Source organism: Watersipora subatra, chromosome 7, assembly GCF_963576615.1.
Source record: "Watersipora subatra chromosome 7, tzWatSuba1.1, whole genome shotgun sequence".
Lineage (NCBI taxonomy): Eukaryota > Metazoa > Bryozoa > Gymnolaemata > Cheilostomatida > Watersiporidae > Watersipora > Watersipora subatra.
This window is the reverse complement of record NC_088714.1, coordinates 43,692,672-43,717,298: the sequence shown is the minus strand read 5'-3', so window position 1 is coordinate 43,717,298 and position 24,627 is coordinate 43,692,672. Positions and strand designations below refer to the sequence as shown.

The 24,627-nt window shown below is 36.3% G+C and overlaps 1 protein-coding gene across 2 annotated transcripts; it reads left to right on the top strand.

Annotated features, from left to right (window-relative positions):
- Nucleotides 1-352: 352 nt before the first annotated feature.
- On the top strand, nt 353-24,275 carry LOC137400336 (F-box only protein 28-like). 2 transcript variants are annotated; one of them, XM_068086667.1, is made up of 7 exons: nt 353-484; nt 5,348-5,596; nt 6,376-6,483; nt 11,545-11,638; nt 15,476-15,651; nt 23,243-24,090; nt 24,127-24,275. In XM_068086667.1, the coding sequence occupies exons 1-6, from the start codon at nt 398-400 to the stop codon at nt 23,654-23,656; spliced, it is 1,128 nt and encodes a 375-aa protein (XP_067942768.1). In that variant the 5' UTR covers nt 353-397; the 3' UTR covers nt 23,657-24,090; nt 24,127-24,275. The 2 variants fall into 2 exon arrangements, with proteins under 2 accessions (XP_067942768.1, XP_067942767.1); XM_068086666.1 differs by having other exon boundaries at nt 6,337-6,483.
- Nucleotides 24,276-24,627: the final 352 nt, after the last annotated feature.

The window sequence follows — 24,627 nt, the reverse complement described above, 5'->3', positions numbered from 1 at the left end:
AAGTTTGTTATTAAGACGGGTAATGCGTGAAAAATCCAAACTTTCTGATGAACACTCTGAAAACGAGATAGAAAAAAAGAGAGGCGACCAAGCAAACCTGGGTAGCTAAAACCATTTTTTGGTTTTTAAGCTAACACTTATAATCATTGTTGCAAACATGAGTTGTATATCAAATTTGCTATTGAAAATTTTTTTGAATTTTAGGTAATTATTAATTTAAATAATTTTTCAACTACTGTACATATTTACAAAGTTTCCGCTCAGCTTTTCTATTAGGTCATTGTCGTCACTTTTAATTATTCACCTAGTAAGTTGGGAAATTGTCGACTAATACGCAATGCAATAAAAGAGACTGTTAGATAACTAAAGACGGGCTTAACAAAACCGCTCAAAAACCATGGCAACATTTTTAAGTATTCCTGATGAATTAAAACTGAAAGTCTTTTTCTACATTTCTTATAATGAAATCGCCAAGCTTCGTACGGTGAGTGATCAGCTCTAAGAACTGTAGCGATTCTTTGGATACAGAACACGGACAGTTTCGTTTAATGCCATTACGTAAGATTTGTTCAACTGGGGCAGAATATTTTTTATTTCTAGAATGTTGTAATTATCACATAGGCTGTTGTAGTGAACTTTACATATGCATATATTTGGTGTTCATCGCATATCAGATGAGTATTGGATATTGTTCGATGACCTATAAAAATGTGTTGATTCTCTCAACGATTTCTTCAGTAGTTAATATTAGGCTGTCCCTTTGGTTATTGAGTAATTTGAGTTTCAAGGTATTTTAACAATACTCACAAGGGCCTCGGTATTTTAGCAAAGGTAGTAGCTATACTCGCCCTAGACCTGCCTGGTAGACATTTCCCTAGCCTGACAGAATCAGAAATTCTGATATGCTTGTCGGCTCACATACTGCTGCTGTATGTCTTTCATTCTTCTTTAAAGCTTCCTCTAGTTTTGAGTCAATATACTTTGCATGTTTTCTATGTGAACCCATGGAATGCGTTGATCTGCACTACTTTACTGAAACCATGGACAAACTTCTCCATCATAGACTAGGTGGTTTCAAGAGTAGCTTTTCTTGTCAAACTCGAGTTTATGCTATTCACAATGACCTAGTTAAATCTGGTAATGGCGGCAAACCAAATTCCATAGTCATGGGCTTCAAAAACTGCTCTACAAAATGTCATACCTACTTCTGCTGCAAAAGCTACAGAGTTTTCTTGGTATTGATGGTACATTCTAAAAGGAATGTCCTACTTTCTTTCAGGCAGGCAATCGATAGTAGCACTAAACGGAGCAAGTTCTCCAAACTGCAATGTTTTTTTAGGGTTGTCACAAAGCTTTTTATTAAGACCTACCCTTTATCTCCGCTACATTGATGATGTTTCAAATGACCGCAGTGTTAATCACTTTCATGCAGTGTTAATTCATGATAATAGTTCATTAGTCTTTACCAAAAGTTCTACAATCTGGAGGATGCCAAAATATTTCAGCATAACATTAACGCTGTATACAACTAGTCTAAAGCATGGAAGCTGCCACTGAAGAGAAAGAAGTTCTAGGCACTATCCTTTTAACACAAGTTTGCAAAAGCACACTACGCTCTTCGAGACTCAACCTTTGCCTGTACTAAATGCGGAAAATATATAGGTATGATACAATCAGTTTTAAAAAATTGTTGGCGAGAAGTGAGCCAAGACAACTAGAATACTTTAAAGAATAGAACACTTATTATATGAAGATGTTAGTAATCTAAGCTGCTGCATGTAGGCTACTAGCTTCTGCAGATGTATTCATAGAATATGCTCATGTTATTTGATATCTTCATTCTAGCAAACTCACCACATATAAAATAATGCACTTCATCAGTAATCTAAAAGGATGTGAAGTGAAGGCAGTCAAAGTTCGAGGTTCCAAAACAAAATCTGTCGGAAAGTGTGAGGTTATCATGCAAGGCCAGTGTTTCAAGCTCAAGGTGGAAAAATCATTCAATATGAGTTTACTATTGTTGGGTGCATTCCTAGGCTGAATGGCAATTAACGGACAAACTGTGGTTGAACTTCATCCACCATGATGATTACACATTGAGAAATAGCAAGATGCCTTCTTGCACAATAGCGCATCAAAGTTCATACCAATATAAACCCATTCATTGTCAAAAGATGAAAAAAGCATTTTCTATAACAATAATAATGACTCAAAAACAGCAGTCATTGTTAAAGTAGATTATCCCTTTCAGGGGCCAGTAATGCTCTTGCAAGAACTAAGTAAACTAGTAAACTCAAACTCTACATAGATCATACAAGTCTAAATTAGGCTATAAAGATACCCAGAGCTAGTCTTCTAGTGCAATGTAAAAGGTAGATTACTGCAAGCTAAAGGTAAGCAAAAATTAAAGTGACATGACAATCTTTAACTGCAAATATTTGGAATCTAAAAGTTGCTTTGAGTCCTACATGAACAGCTACAGCCACTTTTTGAGTGAGAAGGTTTTTCTGTTCTGCAGCAATAAATTTTTTTTTATGGTGAGACTGAAATTTGCTTTTTCCTAGATTGAAGCTCTTAAAGTTGCTTGATGATGATTTCTTTAATTGTTAAAATCTAATGGTAAATCATGAATCATCGAAATACTGCCTGTCAAAGATTTGCAAATATTAATTTGGTTGAGGTATTATTGGTATCAGGGCGTCAGGGAGGCCTAGTGGTAGCGCCTTTGACTTTCAACCATGAGGTTGGTGGTTCAAGTCCTGCTTAATGCCGACCTGACAAAAACCTCTCAGCAAGATTTTAACCCTAAATCTTTCGGATCTAGACCATAACTTGGAGAGCTCGTGTACTACACTGACAATGTGGGCACGTTAAGGGTTCACCTCTGTCCTTCACACATTGGGCAACTGAAATGGCTACCTGGCTCTGTCAGATTGGACGTGTTGCACTGGCATCCCTTCGGGTTAATCTGACAGTTCCGGAAGTTGGAGATACTAAGAATTGGGTCATTTCTTCTCTACCATACCGCTTGACCCAAGCATGCATCGTTAAGATGCAAGTCATTGTCGAAAGTGACAGACAGAAAGCCATTATTGGACAAATTTTAAGCAAATGGTTGCCATTTTAGGCAAGGCTGTCGTAGGCAGGATTCTAATATCTAGCCTTAACAAAGTAACAATCGGAAAACTTTTTTGAAACTCATTTTATTTTAGTAGGGCATTTAAAAACTGGTACAACATAGACCAAGTATAAGAACTATGAAAATAATACTCTAGCACTTTATTTACCTATGTGTCTAGGATTTGTACCTTTGCATTTGGGTTACTGTCAGAAGATTATTGTTTCCTCTCCATTCATGCAATGACAATTGAACTTGGATGAACACCAATGGCAGTGTCATGGAATACATAGTAGCAACACAAGCTATTTGCATAAAAATCTCATCAGTGCAGTTTGGTTTGCACTTGTTGAGTGATATGAAAGCAAAAGTGAATTTTTACTTATTATTTATTTAACCTAGTGATTTTCTAATAAGATTGAAGAAGCTTTTGCTTTCAAGTTTTAATACACAGCACCAAGAAGGCATGTGACAGCACTATAAAAATATACCCTCTTAGCCTAAAAGGTTTTTCCACCCAGTCTTCTAACTCATCATTTTTTGTCGCCTTTGTTGCAGCATCATTGATAACTATTGATCTGAAATAGATTCTAGACAGACCAAGTGATGCGTAAACTCTCTACTTTTATGCGATGATTGCTTTATTTTATACTTTTTTATCAATTGATTTTGCAAAAGTAATCCAAGATTTAATTCTCTCACCATTCTACCTTCTGTGTAGGTTGTTTTGGCTTTATGATAAAGATGTACACTTTAAAAGCACCCGCAAGTGCATAGAACGCAATTTAAAAATGTCTCTTTTACCAAATGCTAGTTCATGAAACTACAGAAAAAAATGATATGATGACTGGATCTGGTCAATGTCTTATGGTGCCAAGAAATAAACAGATCATCACTCAATTCTTAAGATTACATGGAAGAAAAAAAGTATTTCTTAATGTTCTAGTAATACCGCAAGACAAAGTTGAGGACTGTGTATAAAGGATGAAAGTTGATATAACTTATATTGCTTTGAACATTTTCATAACCAACTCAGCATTGTTGTAATACTCTATTTGATTTCATTTAAATTCCAAGGTCAGTATGAAGAAGCTAAAAACCACCCAAAGTCGTCGCTACCAAAATTTCTTAGGTTATATAAAATGATTTTTAGCAGCTGTTAACCCAAAGGAAGTACCCATATTCCCTGCTTGAGATGATTGTAAAAAATAAATTGCTTTCTCTATAGATCTTTTTTCTAATACCAAGTGTGCTTCAACAGTGACAAGTGTGCTTCAACAGTAGCAAGCGTGCATCAACAGTGACAAGTGTGCATCAACAGTAGCAAGCGTGCATCAATAGTAGCAAGTGCGCATCAATGGTAGTAAGTGCGCATCAACAGTAGCGAGTGCGCATCAACAGTAGCGAGTGTGCTTCAACAGTAGCAAGTGCGCATCAACAGTAGCAAGTTCGCATCAACAGTAGCAAATGCGCATCAACAGTAGCAAATGCGCATCAACGGTAGCGAGTGTGCATCAACAGTAGCAAGTGTGCATCAACAGTAGCGAGTGCGCATCAACAGTAGCGAGTGTGCATCAACAGTAGCGAGTGTGCATCAACAGTAGCGAGTGTGCATCAACAGTAGCGAACGTGCATCAACAGTAGTGAGTGTGCATCAACAGTTGCTTTTTGCAGTAATCTGTCCAATAAGTATTTATTAAGTACTGGTGTGTGTCAAGAGTTCGATCTTCCGTATACCAAAGATTCAGTTGTTGGTGATACGTTAACAAGCGCTGCAAATTTTCATATTGTACTGGCGGTTCACACTGTTAAAGCACAACCAATGATATATGGCCTAACACACAACCAATGACAGATGGCTTAACAGTTGTAGTGTAAAAAAACTGATATCCAAGTTATAAATAGCTTTAATATGTCTCATTTAATATCATTGTTTCTATCTGATCAGTGAATGACATGATTCTTTATTTGGGGATAATACATTGGTTAACTTATCTCCGTGGTGCACCTGAGTTTACAACACACTAACTCAGCCCCATACATGAACAAACGATATCTGCACTTTGTGAATGCTCTGTGAACTGCTATTAGCAACTGCATTCTTAGTAGAACTTTTGTGTAGAATCATAGATGTAACATATCACTAACAGATTGATACTTCAGATATTATATTGGCATCTGAGCATTCTATTAAAAATTCGCAGATAAGTAACTACCATTTACTTAAAGGTATGCAGGGATTTCAATAGGATCGGAATAGACTCGCTGAACCAAGGGTTCACCCTAGTTCAAAAGTATCACAGTGATATTCAGAGAGAGGTTAAAAACAAGCTACCACGCAGAGAGTCGGAGAGACGAGACCATAAATACAATCGACATGCTGAGATTCTGTCAGCAATTGAAACTCGTGTATCTCTTCTGCAGATCACCTATGCCAAGTATATAGAAGCAGGCTACAGCTGTTTTATTCCCGGCAAGGTATTTTCTCTTTGTAATTCGTTGGAGTAAGCTTTATGCTAAATGTCTAATACATCTGATGATTATATGGTGGTGTGAATTACACCGGTAAATAATGTATAGTTTTCAAGAGATTTTAAAAGGCCTAAAAAGGCAGTTGAAGTAACTGATGTGTGAAAGCTTGCAAATAAACACCTTCAGTTATGTTCAATTTGGTTTTACTGGTCGTAGCCGAAGCTCGCGTCTAATAAAACAACATATTATTAACGAACATAATAACCACTTTATTTCCTCATCTTCATAATAAGTATATCGTCATCCGTTATCTGCCAGGCTTATAAATGCGGCAAAAGTCAAATGAAGCGAGTGGAATTGCACGACCATAGAACAAGCAGTAGCTGGAACTGTGTTAATTTTTTGGAGTTTGGTTTGGACTAGTGGGGCAGATTGTTACAAACTTGGGTTTTTTGACCAAGTTTTGCGCACTTCAGGGACTTCATTTTCTGTTCCCATGTGACCACAACTTTAATATTTCCAGTTTAAATTTTGTGCGGAGAGTTTTTTTTTAACACATCATACTTGGTTCCGTAAGAATTATAAACTTGGATAACCAGTACAAACTAATGTTAGCTTAGAAGTCATTTATTGCAATATTTTGCTCAATTGCATTAAGTCGATCTTCTCTCTTTCACATACATGAATTGGTATTTGAGCTAGTATGCTGACAAGTCACTCCTCAAGGTTGATCGTAATCGCTGCAGGTGCTGGATGAAATATTCCGGGTGTTGCGGTATGTGCAGGTGGCTGCCGATCCACCGCGGTCACATGAAGTGTTGATGGAGCTCCGCGATATTTCATCAATGGCCATGGAACATTTTGAGGATAAAATCCTGCCTTCCCTCAAAAAGGTCAGACCCAGCAGAATTTAAAATTGTGTTTATGTCATCCAGTTATTACAATTCGGAAATCTAAATAAATATCAATTTATTTTGATACATTACAATTTATTCGGTCGAACTTAACCACAGTCTAATTTTTCCAATTCACGCATTTAAATACCCTGTTAGGTCATGGTTAAGTAAAACAATCTGTTAACACCATGTTGTTAAACAATATGTTAACACCATGTTGTTAAACAATATTTTATCATCATGTTGTTAAACAATACATTATCACCATGCTGTTAAACAATATTTTATCACCATGTTGTTAAACAATATGTTATCACCATGCTGTTAAACAATATGTTATCACCATGCTGTTAAACAGAGTATTTTATGTAGAATCACCAAATTTCCGGTGATTCCAAGCATCAGTTCTCTTGTAGCTGCCTAAAGTTTACATGGTCCTTGGCTTTGATACAAATAATAACTACAGTTTAGACCAGTCACATGACGACATGTACAAAAAATGAGCATCATTGTTCAGGGTAGCTGACAAATGAATTAGCACCATTCAAACCTCACATAGACCAATCATGCAAAAACTAATTGCAGAATTTCTCAGTTACCTTACTAAATAAAGCTAAACCATTATCGACAACTACCTCTCCTTTCAATCATTTTTAGTAATATCACTTTTAATGAGTTCGTAGACTTATAAAGGGTAACATATTCTATCTAGGTGTCGGTAAAGCTTGTAGTTCAAGGTCAATTCTAGCGCTAGTTCTGCTAAAGATTATCAATGTCTGCTCAGATGCATCGCTGAAATGGTCCGCTACCTAAAGATATTTACTCAGGAGGAAGACCGTGATTGGTTAAGTATTTAGACATTTGAACGAGCATTTTGTAAGTCATAATACATTATCAAATGATTGGTTTAAACTGCAGGTATTATTTGTGCCAAGTGTGCATGTACACTTTAGTCAGCTACAAGATAACTGATGCTTGAAATCACCTGAAATCTGGTGATTTTACATAAAATACTCTGTTTAACAACATGGTGATAAAATATTGTTTAACAGCATGGTGATAACATATTGTTTAACAACATGGTGATAACATATTGTTCAACAACATGGTGATAAAATATTGTTTAACAGCATGGTAATAAAATATTGTTTAACAACATGGTGTTAACAGATTGTTTAACAACATGGTAATAATATTGTTTAACAACATGGTGATAAAATATTGTTTAACAACATGGTGATAACATATTGTCTAACAACATGGTGATAATATTGTTTAACAACATGGTGATAAAATATTGTTTAACAACATGGTGATAACATATTGTTTAACAACATGGTGATAACATATTTTTAACGACATGGTGATAACATATTGTTTAACAATATGGTGATAACATATTGTTGAACAACATGGTGATAACATATTGTTTAACAACATGGTGATAACATATTGTTGAACAACATGGTGATAACATATTGTTTAACAACATGGTGATAACATATTGTTTAACAACATGGTGTTAATAGATTATTTCATATGTACACGTCCTAGCAGGATCTTTGAGATTTATATGTTGGTCCGTCTAGCCTATCGGGGATGAAAAAGATTATACATATACGAAGTTTCAACTAAGTCCTTTAGCCGTCATACGGAAGCAACTGGTTACCATCTAGTGTTGCCATCTCGTCGTGTCTGCCACGGAAGGATCGTTTTGGAGGATTACTGTCAATTCACAGATATCTAGTCCATTATATAGTTTCGGCTTTAAGATATATTTATCTACACACTCTAGTTTCTTGCACCTATGGACCTATAGGCAATTTTACCCATAAATGTGTTTGACACGTATGAAAAGTTGCAAGTGAGAGTTGTCTTCTCTAAGTTGTAACGCATAGACAACTAATAGTTGTAGTTTCAATGTTATATATTACAGATAAGGTAAGTAACATTATTATTATTCATCGACCTAAGTATCATTGCTAGGTTATAAGTACTTACATAAGTAAGTAATTATAAGTATAACTTATAAGTAATTATTTTTACTAGTACCCTGGTAGTCTAGTGTGTTGGTAGGCGGATGTGCCAATAAAGGACATGGACAAATATCTGTACAATTAGTCTGAAGTAATGTAAGGTGTGCAATTAGCTCAGGTGGTAGAGTGCTGGAACGCAAACTTGAGTGTTACATGTTCCAATCCTGCTTGATGCAACCTGTTTTCCGACGTCCAACCGTGGCTTCAGACGTATTATTCCGATAAAGATTATACTGATGAAAATACGTTATTATTACTCAGTCTCCCTTTCCCTAAGCTCATTGAATATAGTGATATTCTAAAAATAAGCAAGTTTACAACAGGTAATTTGATCTGGCATATTTGTAACTTGTAAAGATCATCCAAGGAGCTCGGGTAATTGTTTAGTTTGTTTACACAAGTTATTAGTTACATGTTCCTACAGCCAATCTGTCAGTTGAAATACCAAATGGTGTTAATGATGGTGCAATACTAAAATTTCATTCGCTTTATACGTACCTTCCCTATTAACTTTTTTATATAAAAGCCAATTTCCGATTTTTCAAATTGCATTCAAATGCTGCTAACCACACATTTTAGCAATGTCTATGCAATCCTTTATATAAGCAGATCTAGCAATAGAATTTACAACTTATAAAATTACAAGTTGACTGTTTTTATGTTTCTAAAATGTCCAGCTTAAATATGAGAATTTTCATTTGTTGTTTTTGTAATCTTAAAGTAGGCCAAAAACAAAACAAGAATTGAAGCAACATTTAAATTTGCTGACTTTCGTGCTGTTGGCGTGATGATATGATATCGCTTGTATCGATAGACAACGACAATTCCTTGAACATGATATCGTTTGTATCGATAGACAATGACACCTCCTTGAATATGATATCGCTTGTATCGATAGACAACGACAACTCTTTGGATATGATATCGCTTGTATCGATAGACAACGACAATTCCTTGAATATGATATCGTCTGTATCGATAGACAACGACACCTCCTTGAATATGATATCGCTTGTATCGATAGACAACGACAACTCTTTGGATATGATATCGCTTGTATCGATAGACAACGACACCTCCTTGAATATGATATCGCTTGTATCGATAGACAACGACACCTCCTTGAACATGATATCGCTTGTATCGATAGACAACGACACCTCCTTGAATATGATATCGCTTGTATCGATAGACAACGACACCTCCTTGAATATGATATCGCTTGTATCGATAGACAACGACAACTCTTTGGACATGATATCGCTTGTATCGATAGACAATGGCAACTTCTTGAATGTGATATCGCTTGTATCGATAGACAACGACACCTCCTTGAATATGATATCGCTTGTATCGATAGACAACGACAAATCTTTGGATATGATATCGCTTGTATCGATAGACAACGACACCTCCTTGAATATGATATCGCTTGTATCGATAGACAACGACACCTCCTTGAATATGATATCGCTTGTATCGATAGACAACGACAACTCTTTGGACATGATATCGCTTGTATCGATAGACAATGGCAACTTCTTGAATGTGATATCGCTTGTATCGATAGACAACGACACCTCCTTGAATATGATATCGCTTGTATCGATAGACAACGACACCTCCTTGAATATGATATCGCTTGTATCGATAGACAACGAGATCTCCTTGAATATGATATCGCTTGTATCGATAGACGACGGCAACTCCTTGAATATGATATCGCTTGTATCAATAGACACCGGCAACTCCTTGGATATGATATCGCTTGTATCGATAGACGACGGCAACTCCTTGAATATGATATCGCTTGTATCGATAGACAACGAGATCTCCTTGAATATGATATCGCTTGTATCGATAGACAACGACAACTCCGTAGATATGATAACGCTTGTATCGATAGACACCAGCAACTCCTTGGCAATGCACGCTCGAAAAATTAGATCCGATATCAGTGCACCAATAATTAATTTCATACTCAATATGAATATTAGGCTGCTTTAAACAGAAAGTACGTATGTAGAAGTCGTTGCTCGTAAATATTAACTCGACTGTATCAGTTAATACTAAATTTTATACAATTGTAAGTATTTACAGGTTTATTAATCATTGCTTCCATCAAATATGACTCATGCAGGCTGTGATATTGTCATACCCTAGGACACTTATATTTCGCTAGTATTTAGTTTTGTGAGTGGCATACAGAGTAAAATTTCGCTGCAACTTAATTTCGCAGCTCTGATGAGTGCGAAAATATAGTAATGTGAAATTAAATGCAGTGGAACAAACATAATTAGATTCATCAGGTCCAGTTCACTGTTACAAAATTGTTTTCAATTTGCGACTAGTTTGTATTTGTAAACCACAGGTAGAAATGTGTTGACGAGATCGATAATGCAATTCGATCGCTTGCTGCCATTTTTTTCTTGGACTATCAATGACGTCAAGGTCCCTTCCGCCGTGACTGATGCGGTACCAATATGAGATCTCAAGTATTTATAGCACGCAGTGGCCATGGCTCCGGGTTGTTATTGTTTTTGGTTGGTAATAAAACTCATCACTACAATAATTATTATTAAATTTTATGACTTTCCCTACCAGACTTTCATCCTCATCAGTTACAAATTCAGTGACTAAACTAATATCATCATTTTCCTCATTTGTCTTGGCTTTTCCAAAAAAACCTGTAATCATAATTTGCTTTGCCATGCTGCTCAATCGGTGTATTAGCTATAATAAGTTTAGCAGAAATTGCCCAATGAGCCAACCACACACGAAAAATGCCTGTATTTCTAATACGTATGACGATTTTATTGTGAATATTAATGACCAAAGCTATTTAATTTCGCGTTTTCGCTCGTTCGTTATGATAGTTTAGTTTCGCTCATGAAATTTTCGCGAAAGGATGACTCCGCGAAAACGTGAAAGTTAGATGAGGCGAATACATAAGTGTTCTAGGGTAATACGGTGAGCGATTGCCTCACACTTCATATCCGCACTGCCACTTATTGCATTGCAGATGTTAGATGAAGAGGGTGTGACGATCCTTCCAGGTGGTCTAATAGTTGGTCTTGAGCGCACTGAGTCCTCGTCCCATTCACCCAGATCTGCGAGTGAGTATAGGTTCTATCCCAAGTCACAGTTTCTCACTTTTTCTGTTTATATGTCTGCTCTACAAAGTCAACTGCTTAAAGATGTCTTCTCTGAAACATCATTTGCAAACGTCTGTGTAATTCACATATTTGGTATCTCCTTACTTATGCGAATAAAAAATCATGTTTTATTTGGATATACACATTGAAAATGTGGACTTCAACATTTAGTTTGTGTGAGCTTAAGCTTTGTCAAGGTTGAAGAGGCCATCTAAGAAATTTATTGTAAAGAATTATATATTTATATATATTTTAAATTTTTTAATCATATTTACTCATTCGTATAGAGTACACACATTGATGCATTAAATAACTACTCATAGGTAATGGGAGCAAACAACTCCAGCTATGAGAGTATCAAAGTAATAAAACTCCTATAAACCCGTTATTGAATGTAAAAAAGATTACGCGCTGTTCAGATAATGAAATCAGCTAATGCTGGCTAGTGCAGATGTAGTATACGCACTCGTGGTTATTTCAGCTGATAACACAAACAATATGTCTTACACATTATTTTGCTATTATTCTGATTGGTGGGAAGGTGGCACATGTAGGAAGCAATCATTTTTGTGCAATTCAGAGGTTGAAGCTGAACAGCTTTTTTCAATGTTGTCCTGCAATAGAATGTTGATCACTGACTCAGTTTTTAAATGCGGGGAGTAAATACGACTTCACCAAGTCGTAACCGTTTGCCAAATATATTCGCTGTAATTTCTAAGCTTTGCTTGTTTTGAGCTATTTATGGACATTTGAGGTTGTCCATGTGAAAGTCTGGAAAAACTGGGTACTTCTAGTTGCAACCATTATTCATTTGTAAAGTTTCTAGGATATTCTAGTGAATCAAAATAAAAATGAAACTTTTCATATATTCATTGTGTGTACGTAGAGACAAAAGACGAATAACAACACGTTAACAAGAACTAGCAATAGTTACTTTTACTAACTTATTAACCGCAAGCATTTGAGCGATTTCCTGTCTGTAACATTAGGTGTATTTATATACCTGTCCTCTCGGTAACATATTTTTGTCAATGATTGCCTGGAAGCGTTTACCAGCATCAATTGCAGCTGTTTTTTTATCATAGCCTTTTTAACTTCAGCGATCAAAAATACTACAGCTGAAGAACAGATTGTAAAGATATCATGTTTCCAAGCGTAAATGGAACCACACGCTTTGGGTGTTGAAGCCCATTATTTGGCAAGTTTCTCCTTGCTCAATAATAAAAAGTACTATAAAAGATTGACTGATTCGGTTGCGAGCAAAATCGGCCTGATTATTGGCTAATGCAGACACATTCTTGGCCTCTCAAGTTTTATTCCATGTTTACACACCTGGGTCAGGGTGAGTCCCTAATAGCGTATTCCTAGCTGAGCCACTATTTAATAAGTCTTACGAGTTTTGGGAAAAATTTATTTTGAGTGTAAATGTTAGGCATTTTAGATCAATGAACCCCTTACCTTGTTTTTTTTGTGTCATAAAATACGGTCGATGTTTCTATGGTTTAGCTCAATTATCGGTAATGCTGTCCGTTGATAGTAGCTATGAACAATAGAGGTGTCCAATTATCGACAAAGTCACTCTATAAATGTAGAAACTCACTACTTCACCTTTAGTGTGTAGCATTAGTTTGTTACTGATCCAGATGGAGGCTGGGACAGAAAAAGCTTGCAAATTTCTCAAAACACGAAAAGACCAATCCTAAACACTTTCAATGATTTGGAAAGTTAACGAGAATGTTGCGATATGCCCCGCTCAGTTTTTAAGGGCTGTTGAGAATCTGCCCTGTCATATTTTACAGCATGTGAGGGCAGAGTTTTTTAATAATCATAAACCCCACATTTCAGTGTACAGGACTACTCTCATGGTAGTAGAGAGAACCAATAGAATTTCGGTGTACAGGACTACTCTCATGCTGGTAGTAGAGAGAACCAATAGAATTTTGGTGTACAGGACTACTCTCATGGTAGTAGAGAGAACAAATAGAATTTTGGTGTACAGGACTACTCTCATGGTAGTAGAGAGAACCAATAGAATTTCGGTGTACAGGACTACTCTCATGGTAGTAGAGAGAACCAATAGAATTTCGGTGTACAGGACTACTCTCATGCTGGTAGTAGAGAGAACCAATAGAATTTCGGTGTACAGGACTACTCTCATGCTGGTAGTAGAGAGAACCAATAGAATTTCGGTGTACAGGATTACTCTCATGCTGGTAGTAGAGAGAACCAATAGAATTAATTTCATACAGTCATTATATACAGTTATCATTCTGCAAATGCAATCAAGCCAATTTACAAGTTTTTCACAAACGTACATTTTTGGCAAATTTCTGTCGTGATGATTCCTATCATCTGATATTCAAATTTTCTCCAAGATTACAGTCTTGTGAGTAAAAGTTCCAAAGCTAATAAAAATTAAAAACAAACTGTGAAGACAATAAAAAGTATATCAATGTGAAATAAGGTAATTTAAACTATGCTTTCTACAAGTAAGAGTAAAGCACTCCCCTACTCGACCTGCACATTACCTACCCTTCCACTGGTGTTTCTCTGAGGGAGAGTGACAATAAAATTCTCTTTTCACTGATTATTACTTTATTAATTTAGTTTCTTTCTATAATTTGGGTTTTTACGTGTAGTTTTGTTATATACAAGATACAACATTCTATAAAGTTATATATAGCTTTATAGAATGCTGTATCTTTCAATGCTGTCTGCGATTATGTATCTCTCATTTTTAGACCTGATTACGAGTTATACAAAACATGTATTCATTATTCATTATAAAAATATTTTCTTCGACTGTACAGTTTTGGGATAAAAGCAAATACCGGAATGGATTACTTTTGTACGTCGAGATTTGACGTTACAAACTTTGAAAGCTGTTAGATACACGCTCTTACACGCTACATGCTTATAGCTACACGTTATCATGTTAGCTACACACTCTTACACGCTACATGCTTATAGCTACACGTTATCATGTTAGCTACACACTCTTACACGCTACATGCTTATAGCTACACGTTATCATGTTAGCTACATGCTCAGCGACTTGTAGAGGAGTCTTAGTAATGTTTGCTTTATGCTTACCGTTGGAGATCAAAAGTTGAGTTTCTTGAAGCAGCAGTTGTATATAAGTTTCAAAATGATGTCTATGTAATGTCATATGATAACTTAAAGTGTTTATTTGGTGTACTTTTATGTCTGCCTGTTACTGCAAGTTCGGTTCATCTAATCTGTTGTCCATCCCATCATACTAATGGCCTTTTTAATAACAGCCAAAACAGCCATTTGTCCAAAACTCCTACCGAGGAAGATCAACTTTCACTCTTAGATTCTCCATTACCGTACAGCCTGGGCAAGGGAGTGTTTTAATAATTATACAACAAGAAAGTGACAAAACTCAACAGAAGAGACTTGTTAGGCATGTCTCAATGTATTTGTGATTGTCTGCTCAATTATTCTGTTTGCCTCCAAATATTTAAGGCATGGTTACGGCTCGATTTGGTTGTACTCAATTTTGTAAGCTAAACTGTCACACCATGGAGACAACCTCATCAGCTATTGTCTCTGTTTAGCATTATAAGGGAGACGATGCGCTAATTAGGTTCTGTTCACCCAGGTGTCAAGGCCATATAAAGTCAATGATTATATTTGAAAAGAAGGATTCTGTTGCAAACTGTGATTTTTGAATTAAAGTTAGTTCTTAAACATGCCTAATAGGTATGACGTCTGTTATTCTTGACAGTGGCCTGTTAACACTTGTTCATTTGTTACGACTTGTCACCTTGGCAGTAAAAAGAAGAGCTTCGGGAGCGACACCTGGATTCAGTCCACTGGCTAAAAGAAGCCGGTTAGCACAACCAGACTTGGAAAGGACACCAACTGGACGTCTAAACTCATCAGAGCGTATTTGTAGGGGCACTCTCGCTTATCGGATGACTGCGTGTGAGCGAATCATAGAGCAGCAGGTTGGTGTAAAGTTTAATACCTTTCTCCTCTCAAATCCATAAACTTATCATCTTTTCACTCTCAAATCCCTAGAGTTAACTCCTCTATTACACCTACAGAGTTATTACCTCTCTACTCCCAAATCTATAGAGTGGATTCTTTCGCTTCGAAACATTTTTGCTCTGTGTACCGGAATTAATGCACGCCAAAAGTTTTTGGCTGACGTGCACTCAGTATTTTGCTGTAAAAGCCAGAGTTTCTATAATAGAACTTTAATGGAAAGTTTTTTTTAATCGGCGGAATATTCTGCACAAAAATTAATGCCGTTGACAAACAAAGCAATGTTTAATATTTTTTTTAGTTTTGTGAATCTGGCTGCCAAAAAACCCATAATCATTTTGGCAGTTCGATATATAATCTCTAATTTACCCCAATCTCTAATATAAAGTACTAGGTGAATGCCCGGCATTGCATGGGTAATAAAAAAGGTTTTTGCACAGAAAATTGATCTTTAATCAACATATACAACGTTTACCATTCTAATTTTAAATGAAGGTGTATGTTTATCTCTGTGTATATTATAAGTTTAATTAAATTTATGCTATTCAGTGGGCTCTCGTCATATGATATTAATTTATTCCAGTATTGCCATCATAAGGCGAAAATGTCGTATAAAGTGGTATAGAAACCCATAGTAATTATTTTATGCAAACAACCCCTAGTATAAAACATCAAAATTCTGTATACATACCATACACATTAAAAATTGTTAATAAAATAGTATGTTAACCTTAGTAACTATAGTTACTTACAGTAACTTTAGTGTATTTAGTGGTTATGATCTGCAATAAAACGTAACATTACAATGTACACTACTTGCAGTACCTACTGTAGGGAGTACTTACCTTCAAGACAGATGTATAACATAAACGTAGAATTTAATTTAAATGAATTTAGCTTACTATGCACAGACTTGAAGCTAAGTTTCAGTATGTATTTTACTAAACATAACTTCAACTTTGTCATCTACAGTTTTATTACATATCTGTTTCCAGTTTCGTTTTCACGATAAACGATATAACTTAAAGGTTGACTTGCAATAAAATTCACATTACAGTTATTTGGTATCAAAAGATTCGCCATGTCTTACTTTGTTGTGTGGTAAGTGCCAAATATGTGGGAATGTGATTAAAAGCTCTTAAAAGCTCAAAAACGAACAGAAAATCGCAGCGACACGAGACCGCCCTAGTTTGGATTCGTTTTCTAAAACGGCTAAAATGTGACGTATGTGTGCCAGATGGTTTATGTTTACACTTTCATGCATCATTATTCGTCGAACTATTTTCACAAATATACTTCGCGCTCGCGATAAAAACCATGTCTATTGTTCTTACGCGTCCATTTTATCGGCATCGTAATGCTGCAACTTTGAGCACTGATATCTCAAGACATAGCATAAAAATATGTTTAATTTTTTAAACTTAGCTTGAACGATTGCATATCATCCTCTGATAAAAATGATGAGCCTTTTGGTCCGCTATGATGGTCGAAAAATGCTGTAGAAGTTGTTCGCGCCATATGGCGGGAATTGTAAGTCACATGATCAGATAACGTTAGTTTCAGTTCAAGTTTGATCTATCGCAAATAACAGATACGCTTTCTCGTATTAAACTTGTTAATTTCAATTCGTCATAATCTCTAACGCCCCACATCGTGTTTGTGTAGACGGCAAGCTGAGAAGCACCTTTTTTCATAGCCAAGAGCAGAGAAAAGACCAGACCTTCACCGGGCGTGGAGCAACTGGGTGAGGCTGGATGTGACAAACTTTATTTATTCGCCTGCTTACTCTTACCTTTGTTTTCGCCATTTCAAAGACGACATGTTTTCTAACCTGTTTGCATACTCCACATACCACCAAAGCACGTGAGTAATTTATTTTATGAACCACTTGTATTAGTAGTAGTAACTCGGGTTATTTTCTAGTATTATTCTAATACTACTGTATTAATCTATATTTAATATTACAATATTAATGTCATTTAATTGTAATATGATATTATTAGTATTTTATCTTTTTAATTACGTGTATTATTCTTATTATAATAACAAAGCTAATTCATACTGCATATCTATCTGTAAAACGTAATATATTAATCTATATTTGATAAAATAGTGTTATCAGTTTCACGATTAATTTCGCCAAATTTCTTAACCCCACTCACTTATAGATATGTTATATAAAATAGTTATTGTCATTTTTTGGCATCATCGTTAATAGCATATTAGTATTATTAGATGATTATTATTAGTATTAGATGATGGAAAGTTTGTGCCAACCACTGAAGACTAGGAAGAGTTTGAGCGCTATGTTGGCCAGCGTCAAACGCTCTCCAATTACATGTAAGATAGAGCTGAACTTAACCAAACTTGACAAAATATAAAGAATATCCAGAGTTATTACTCACATTTTTATGTTTACAATATCATGGATTCTGATAAGGTTTTGTAAAATCTGTGTCATGATTGCATGGCTGTAAATTTATTCTTTTCTTGATCAAGCAAATATGATATAATAACAGGAAATGATGTTGTACAAATCTTATTGCAAGTCAACTATTGTGTTGTGATTTCAGACCCGAATTCTCCTTCAAAGAGGAGAAAATAATAGTAAGTGTGACAGCACTCCAGCGACTATTTCACTGTCACGCCTGCGCCCTCCCCTGCTCATTCACGATGGTGCGAGAAGGTGGAAGGGTAGAGTTCAAGGTTACATGTGCCTCCTGTCACCAATCGTACACTTGGGAAACAACTGCCAGGGTGAACAGAGCTCACGTCATCAACCTCCTGCTGGCAGCTGCATCACTCTTTTCTGGCGGATGCCTTACGCAGAACCTCCGTTTCCTGTAGCTCCTGAACATCGCGATACCAAGCCACAGCGTTTGCCTCTACCAACAAAAAGAATACTTACATGGTGTGAGTGTTAATAATTACCCATAAACTTGGAAAATGTGAGTAAAAGCTAGGCACACTAATTGAATAACGACATTTAGAAACAATTTTTTTCTTGAAATGAAAATATGTCATCCTTCAAGCGAAATATATTATAATTTGAAATTCTGATTCTTCATCATAATATAACACAAAAAGGGGGAAGAGGATTCCACATTCTTAGACTAATGATAATGATACAAATTAATCTTGTATAATGAAGTTTTACAATATTTTACAGTGTATTGCTGAGCAGTACACCCTGCATAACGAGGGACTGATGGCAGCAATCGATTGGGAGCTTGATTTGGCAGGTGACAGTAGATGTGATAGTCCGGGGCATTGCACACTATACGGGCCTACACTATGATGGATCAGAGCTGCGGTTTAATAGTTAGCAGCCATCTTGTCAAGGTAAAACTTTGACAGTTTTTACTTCACAGCCTGACAAAAACCGAAATTTTTTAGTTGTTATTAATACATAAACACGAAGTTGCTGATCTAGCTAAATAATGTGAAAGTGATTGTTGGTCGTAACTTTTTTACTTTGCAGTCAACGGAGACCACCAGCTCTAACGCCATGGAGCTGGAAGGCTTCAAGCGATGCCAGTCCGATCTAATTTCCCACGGCCTGAGAGTGAGGTCCATTACAACGGATGTTGTTACAAAGGTTGTGTGCATACCGCAAGCTTGTGTTTTGGCTTATGCCGCAAATTCGTCGCGGTGAGCGACGGCCTCTACCTGCCTGCTTGGTGTCTAAGATTCAGGCTCTTTTCCCACCAACGGATGATGAAGAAGAGTTTGCAGACTTGCAAACAAGATTTGCGGCATAAACCAAAACACAAGATTGCGGTATGCACACAACCTTTTCCGAGCATTTGGCGATGGCTCTCCAAATGGGAATAGATTATCTACCAAAACAATTATTGAAAAACAATAATTGCTGATCATCAAAATAATCTCGATCTTTATATAATAAAATCATAATACTAATACACTCTCTACTGTAGTAAGTGTACAAGCCAAATATAACAATTCTCCTTGTGTTCCACGAGTTCAGAATATGTGTGTTCAACCAATGCATTAAATGTGTAACACAAGAATTGTAGATAATGCATGACACATTAGCATAGCTTTGGTGTTATTGGCATTAAATGAAAATCCAACTCACTATGATATCGCAGGTAATTATTCCACCCCAACTCAAGGGGTGCAGGCGCCACAAGTTCGTCCACACCAGGATGCATACACAGGCATTCATGCTCCCCGCGGTCATGGAGACGATGTGCAAACTCAGCATCATGGCAGCACAAACATTCAGAAAGAGATGGCATGTCTTGACAGCGCTTGCAGACACACCACTCTGTAGCCGGTGTTATTAGCTCCTAAAGAAATGAACAGCTATGTCTATGCAACCATAGCTACCATACCATAATACATCAGGTCGATGTTATCCAACAGTATATCGGTGCAGCACTAGATTTAAATATTAAAATTGTTAATGTTGTCATTCGAAAAAAATCTGTAATTATTTTTTCGCAATATGAAGCGATAATTATCATCATTAAAATCATATGCATGTATATAATAATAATATTTGTTCTATCACTCTCAAGCTAAAACTATTACTACTAGCTAGCTTGGCACATAAGAGCTGGCTAGTGGCGGTGCTTACTTGCTGGGAGGTTTGATTCTGTTGAGGATCTTCTTCAGATAGAGCGTCAGACTCGAAACGCCAGGGTCTTAACTCTTCAGAATTTGACATTTTTTATGATCGCAACTCAGACATGAATTGTCGAACGGAATGGCCAAGCTGAAACTGTAAAGTAGCGAGCATCTATATTTGATACGGGGTCTTAGGTAAAACCCAAAGTGTTTGTCATAAAATATTGCTACGATAAGTTTGATATTGAGCTTTTTATTGGCCTTTCAATTCACGCGAGAACATCACGTGACAAGACAAAAACCAAACGGCGCGGATACGTCATCGAAATAAAGATATTCCAATCTTCGGCGGCTTTTTGTTTTTGAGCTTTTAAGAGCTGTTAATCACATTTCCACATATTTGGCACCTACCACACAACAGAGTAAGACATGGCGAATCTTTTGATACCAAATAACTGTAATGTGAATTTTGTTGCAAGTCAACCTTTAAACGGATAACACTGAACTAAGAGAGACTGAGCATCGTATTCCTTTCAAGCGTTGTGAGAGGGATTTTGGCGAATAGCATATCGGCATCTTCATTATTTCGACTTAATCATTACACCGACTGCCAAATTTAATTTTAATTTCGAAATAAATTTGGTTGATATCAAATGGCGAAAAAAATTTTATATTGCAGGAACGAAAAAACATTGTGTTCCCCATTGTAAGGTGAAGAAACCATATAACAGGGTAATCGTAAGTCCGAGGTTGCTCTGTGTATACATATATTCATAGCATTTTGGGGAAGTCTGGGTGCCTGTTTTCCTCCTAGTAGTTCAAGCGTGCTAGATGAATCATGAAGCATGTATATATTTTAACCAGTTGTCATAATAGAATAACAGGTGTAATAAGTATGGACACAATTATCTCATAGTCTGACAAGCAAGCCATGTGGCACAGTGGATAGTATGCTTGTCTGCATAACCGGGATTTTTACGTTCAATTCTAATGCGAAGGATTGTTTCGTTTCTAAAACTTGTCACTATGGCTGTTGACCGGACATATAGATGACAGACAAACAAACACTTAAATTTATATATATATACGCATATATACTTTGTTTCATATATGTACACTAAGAGCGCTCAATATAAAATAGAGCTAAAATACAGAAAAGTATTTGGGTAAAGTTTATTCAATTTATTACTACAACCATTGGTTTCATACAGCCAGCGAGCTAGATGCAATCGTCAGGCAGTGTGAATGAGTACAGAGCAGTTGTTTTCTTCACTAAATGTTAGGAGGATTAAAAGGATTAAAAAGCTAAAAGCTTAAAACTCAAAGTTGGAATTGCTCTCCATAGAGGTATAATTGGCCATTATGTGTTTTCAAGTAAATATTTGTTTCTGTGTCTACATGATGACATGAGTTCTGATCGTTTATTCAAAGTTGCCTGCTCGGGTCTAAATATATATTTAGATATTCGGGTATAAATCGAATCGAGTATAAATAGATCGGGTATAAATATTTGGTTTTTGCGTGTATGAAGGATGACTTGTGGTCACCACAAGTCATCCTTCACGCACGTAAAAAGCCAAAACGCTACTGAGCTGAGCAAACACATATGGCACCTAAAGAGCAACAATATATAAGATATACAACATCATGGAACATTATCACCAAAGCGCAGTCGTACTCCAACGTAACCAAGACTTGTAACTTATGCTAGACAGAGAAACTGTACATTATATTTAGACCCGAGCAGGCAACTTTAAATAAACGATCAGAACTCATGTCATCATGTAGAGACAGAAACAAATATTTACTTGAGAACACATAATGGCCAATTATACCTCTATGGAGAGCAATTCCAACTTTGAGTTTCAAGCTTTTAGCTTTTTAATCCTTTTAATCCTCCTAACATTTAGTGAAGAAAACAACTGCTCTGTACACATTCACACTGTCTGACGATTGCAGCTAGCTCGCTGGCTGTATGAAACCAATGGTTGTAGTAATAAATTGAATAAACTTTACCCAAATACTTTTATATATATAGTTATCAGGAATATCTGAGGCCCAGCATTAAAAATTTCACTAGTAGAAATGCATTTAGGTTGCCATTTAAAATTTTTCTTTTCATCTCTCTTAAACAGGAAATATAATTAAAAACTGTGATATCATGCAGGGAATTCTGAGTAAAAAAACTACCTGGTTCATTTCTTGTGGCAAAATGGTAATTCAATATCCTAAACTCATTGTGCTTGTGGGTTTATTGTTATCTCTGTGATTCGTGATAAATTTTTTTGCATAGGTACTAAGGCGTGCCGTTATAAAGGAATTAGTATCTCTCTTCTCTCAGTAGAATAAAAATTGATGGAATATTCCTTTGCTTTCAAATCCATAGAGTTAGTGCTTCTCTATTCTCAGGTGTATTAAGTAAGCGCATCTCTACTCCCAGACCTAGAGAGTTGCTATCTTTCAACTCTCAGGCCCGTCTGGCATGGCCACATTTAGCAAAGCCAAAGAATTCAAGAAACATACTGTTCAAGCTTGACTCACAAGATTAACATCGCTCTGGCTATTTTTTGTCTTGTCATCATCTGATTCCTTTCGATGCATTCCGACTAAAATATTTGTGAAGAGAAAATGTAAATGTTCGGTTAACTAATAACATGTTGTCCAATCAAATGTAAGCTTAGATTAACTAATAATATGTTGTCCAATCAAATGTAAGCTTAGATTAACTAATAATATGTTGTTCAATCAAATGTAAGCTTAGATTAAAACTAGCCACATAAATCTGTTTGTGTTTGTGCTTTACTTCGGCTGATTCTTCCCACCAAAGTTTCCGGCGTCAAGGGATTTGGTTTAGTTGCTCTATGGCCAGCCATAGAGAGATTGTCTGTCGATGTGTAACATTGTGGTTCCATAATGTCAAAAGCTTGGTCAACCATGATTCCTTTTATTGTTATGTAGGAATTGCAGATCGAAGAACAGGCTGGAATGTTATCAGAACTCAACAGGAAGTTGGCAGACTACAACCATAGGTTCAACGACCTCGCTGATCTTCTCAGTAACCATTATGAGTCAGCTAGACTCCAAGATAAAATCGCAGCCTTAATTCAGCCTGTGCGAGGTGAGAGTAATGACAGCGCGTCTAACACTCCTCTAGCCGGCTGTGCAAGTTTTACATCTGTTCGAGAAAGGTCTCACCGACTCGGTGATACATCTGTATCCAGTCCTATTTCTCTCACTCCTACTAGTCTCACATCTCTCTCATCAGACCGGGACAGTCGTCGCTACAGCAGCATCAAGGCTAAGTCCCTCGAGAAAAGGGTCAAACTGTTGAATGATGACATGGATGTCATGAGGGATCAGTTGAAGCTCTAGTGCTTCTGATGTCAGCAATCGTGGCCCCTCTCTTTCCCCTCTCTCTAGTATATATATATAATACATTAAAGATCAGTAGAGACAGTGCTAGTTGGGTAGGAGTGTTGTTCAGTTGCTAATTATCTTTATTCCTAAAAATGTCACCATTTGCTTTTCTGTTTCTAGTAGATGCAAAAGGGATTTCGATGTCAACAAAGTTACATGTATTCACTAGCCTAGCTTCATATTTATTTTTGTCAATTTGTATATTTATTATTTTTATTGTATTAGCCTACCTCGAGAGATTTGAAGGCTTATTTTTAGGTGCAAGCGCAATCTCTAGAAGTTATTATAGAGTTACACATAAAGTTTTGTCACGCTCATATCAATAGATCATTTGCTAGATAATCTATGGAGAGGCTCACTCAAGATTGTCTGTACAAGCAGTTAAGATGGTTAAGAGGTTAAGTTAAGATGGTTAAGAGGTTAAGTTAAGAGGAAACCAAATATTGTTGGCTTTGTTTTTGGCTCAAGTGTGAAGTGCTCAAGCAGTGTCAGCGTGCATTTGTGGTTGGTGTAGAGCTGTGCGTATGGAACCTCGCATCAAATTCTGTTTACTTCAATTGCATTACAGGTTTTAGCAGACCAGAATTGTTGTATTGATGAAGTTTGCAATAAATATATAAACAGTTTGGTGTGACAAAGCTTAGAAATTCTAATTTATCTATTAACCTCGGATGTTAAGTCGCTTGGAGAGTTTCCGAGTTCCTACCCGTACGGTAGTAGTGAAATATCGAACAAGTATTTATCATAAAATATATATCATAAAATATCTGTCATAGAATATCTATCATAGAATATCTGTCATAGAATATCTATCATAGGATTCCTGTCATAAAATTTCTGTCATAAAATATCTATCATAGGTTATATATCATAGAGTATCTGGCATAATATCTGTCATAAAATATCCATCATAGAATATCTAACAC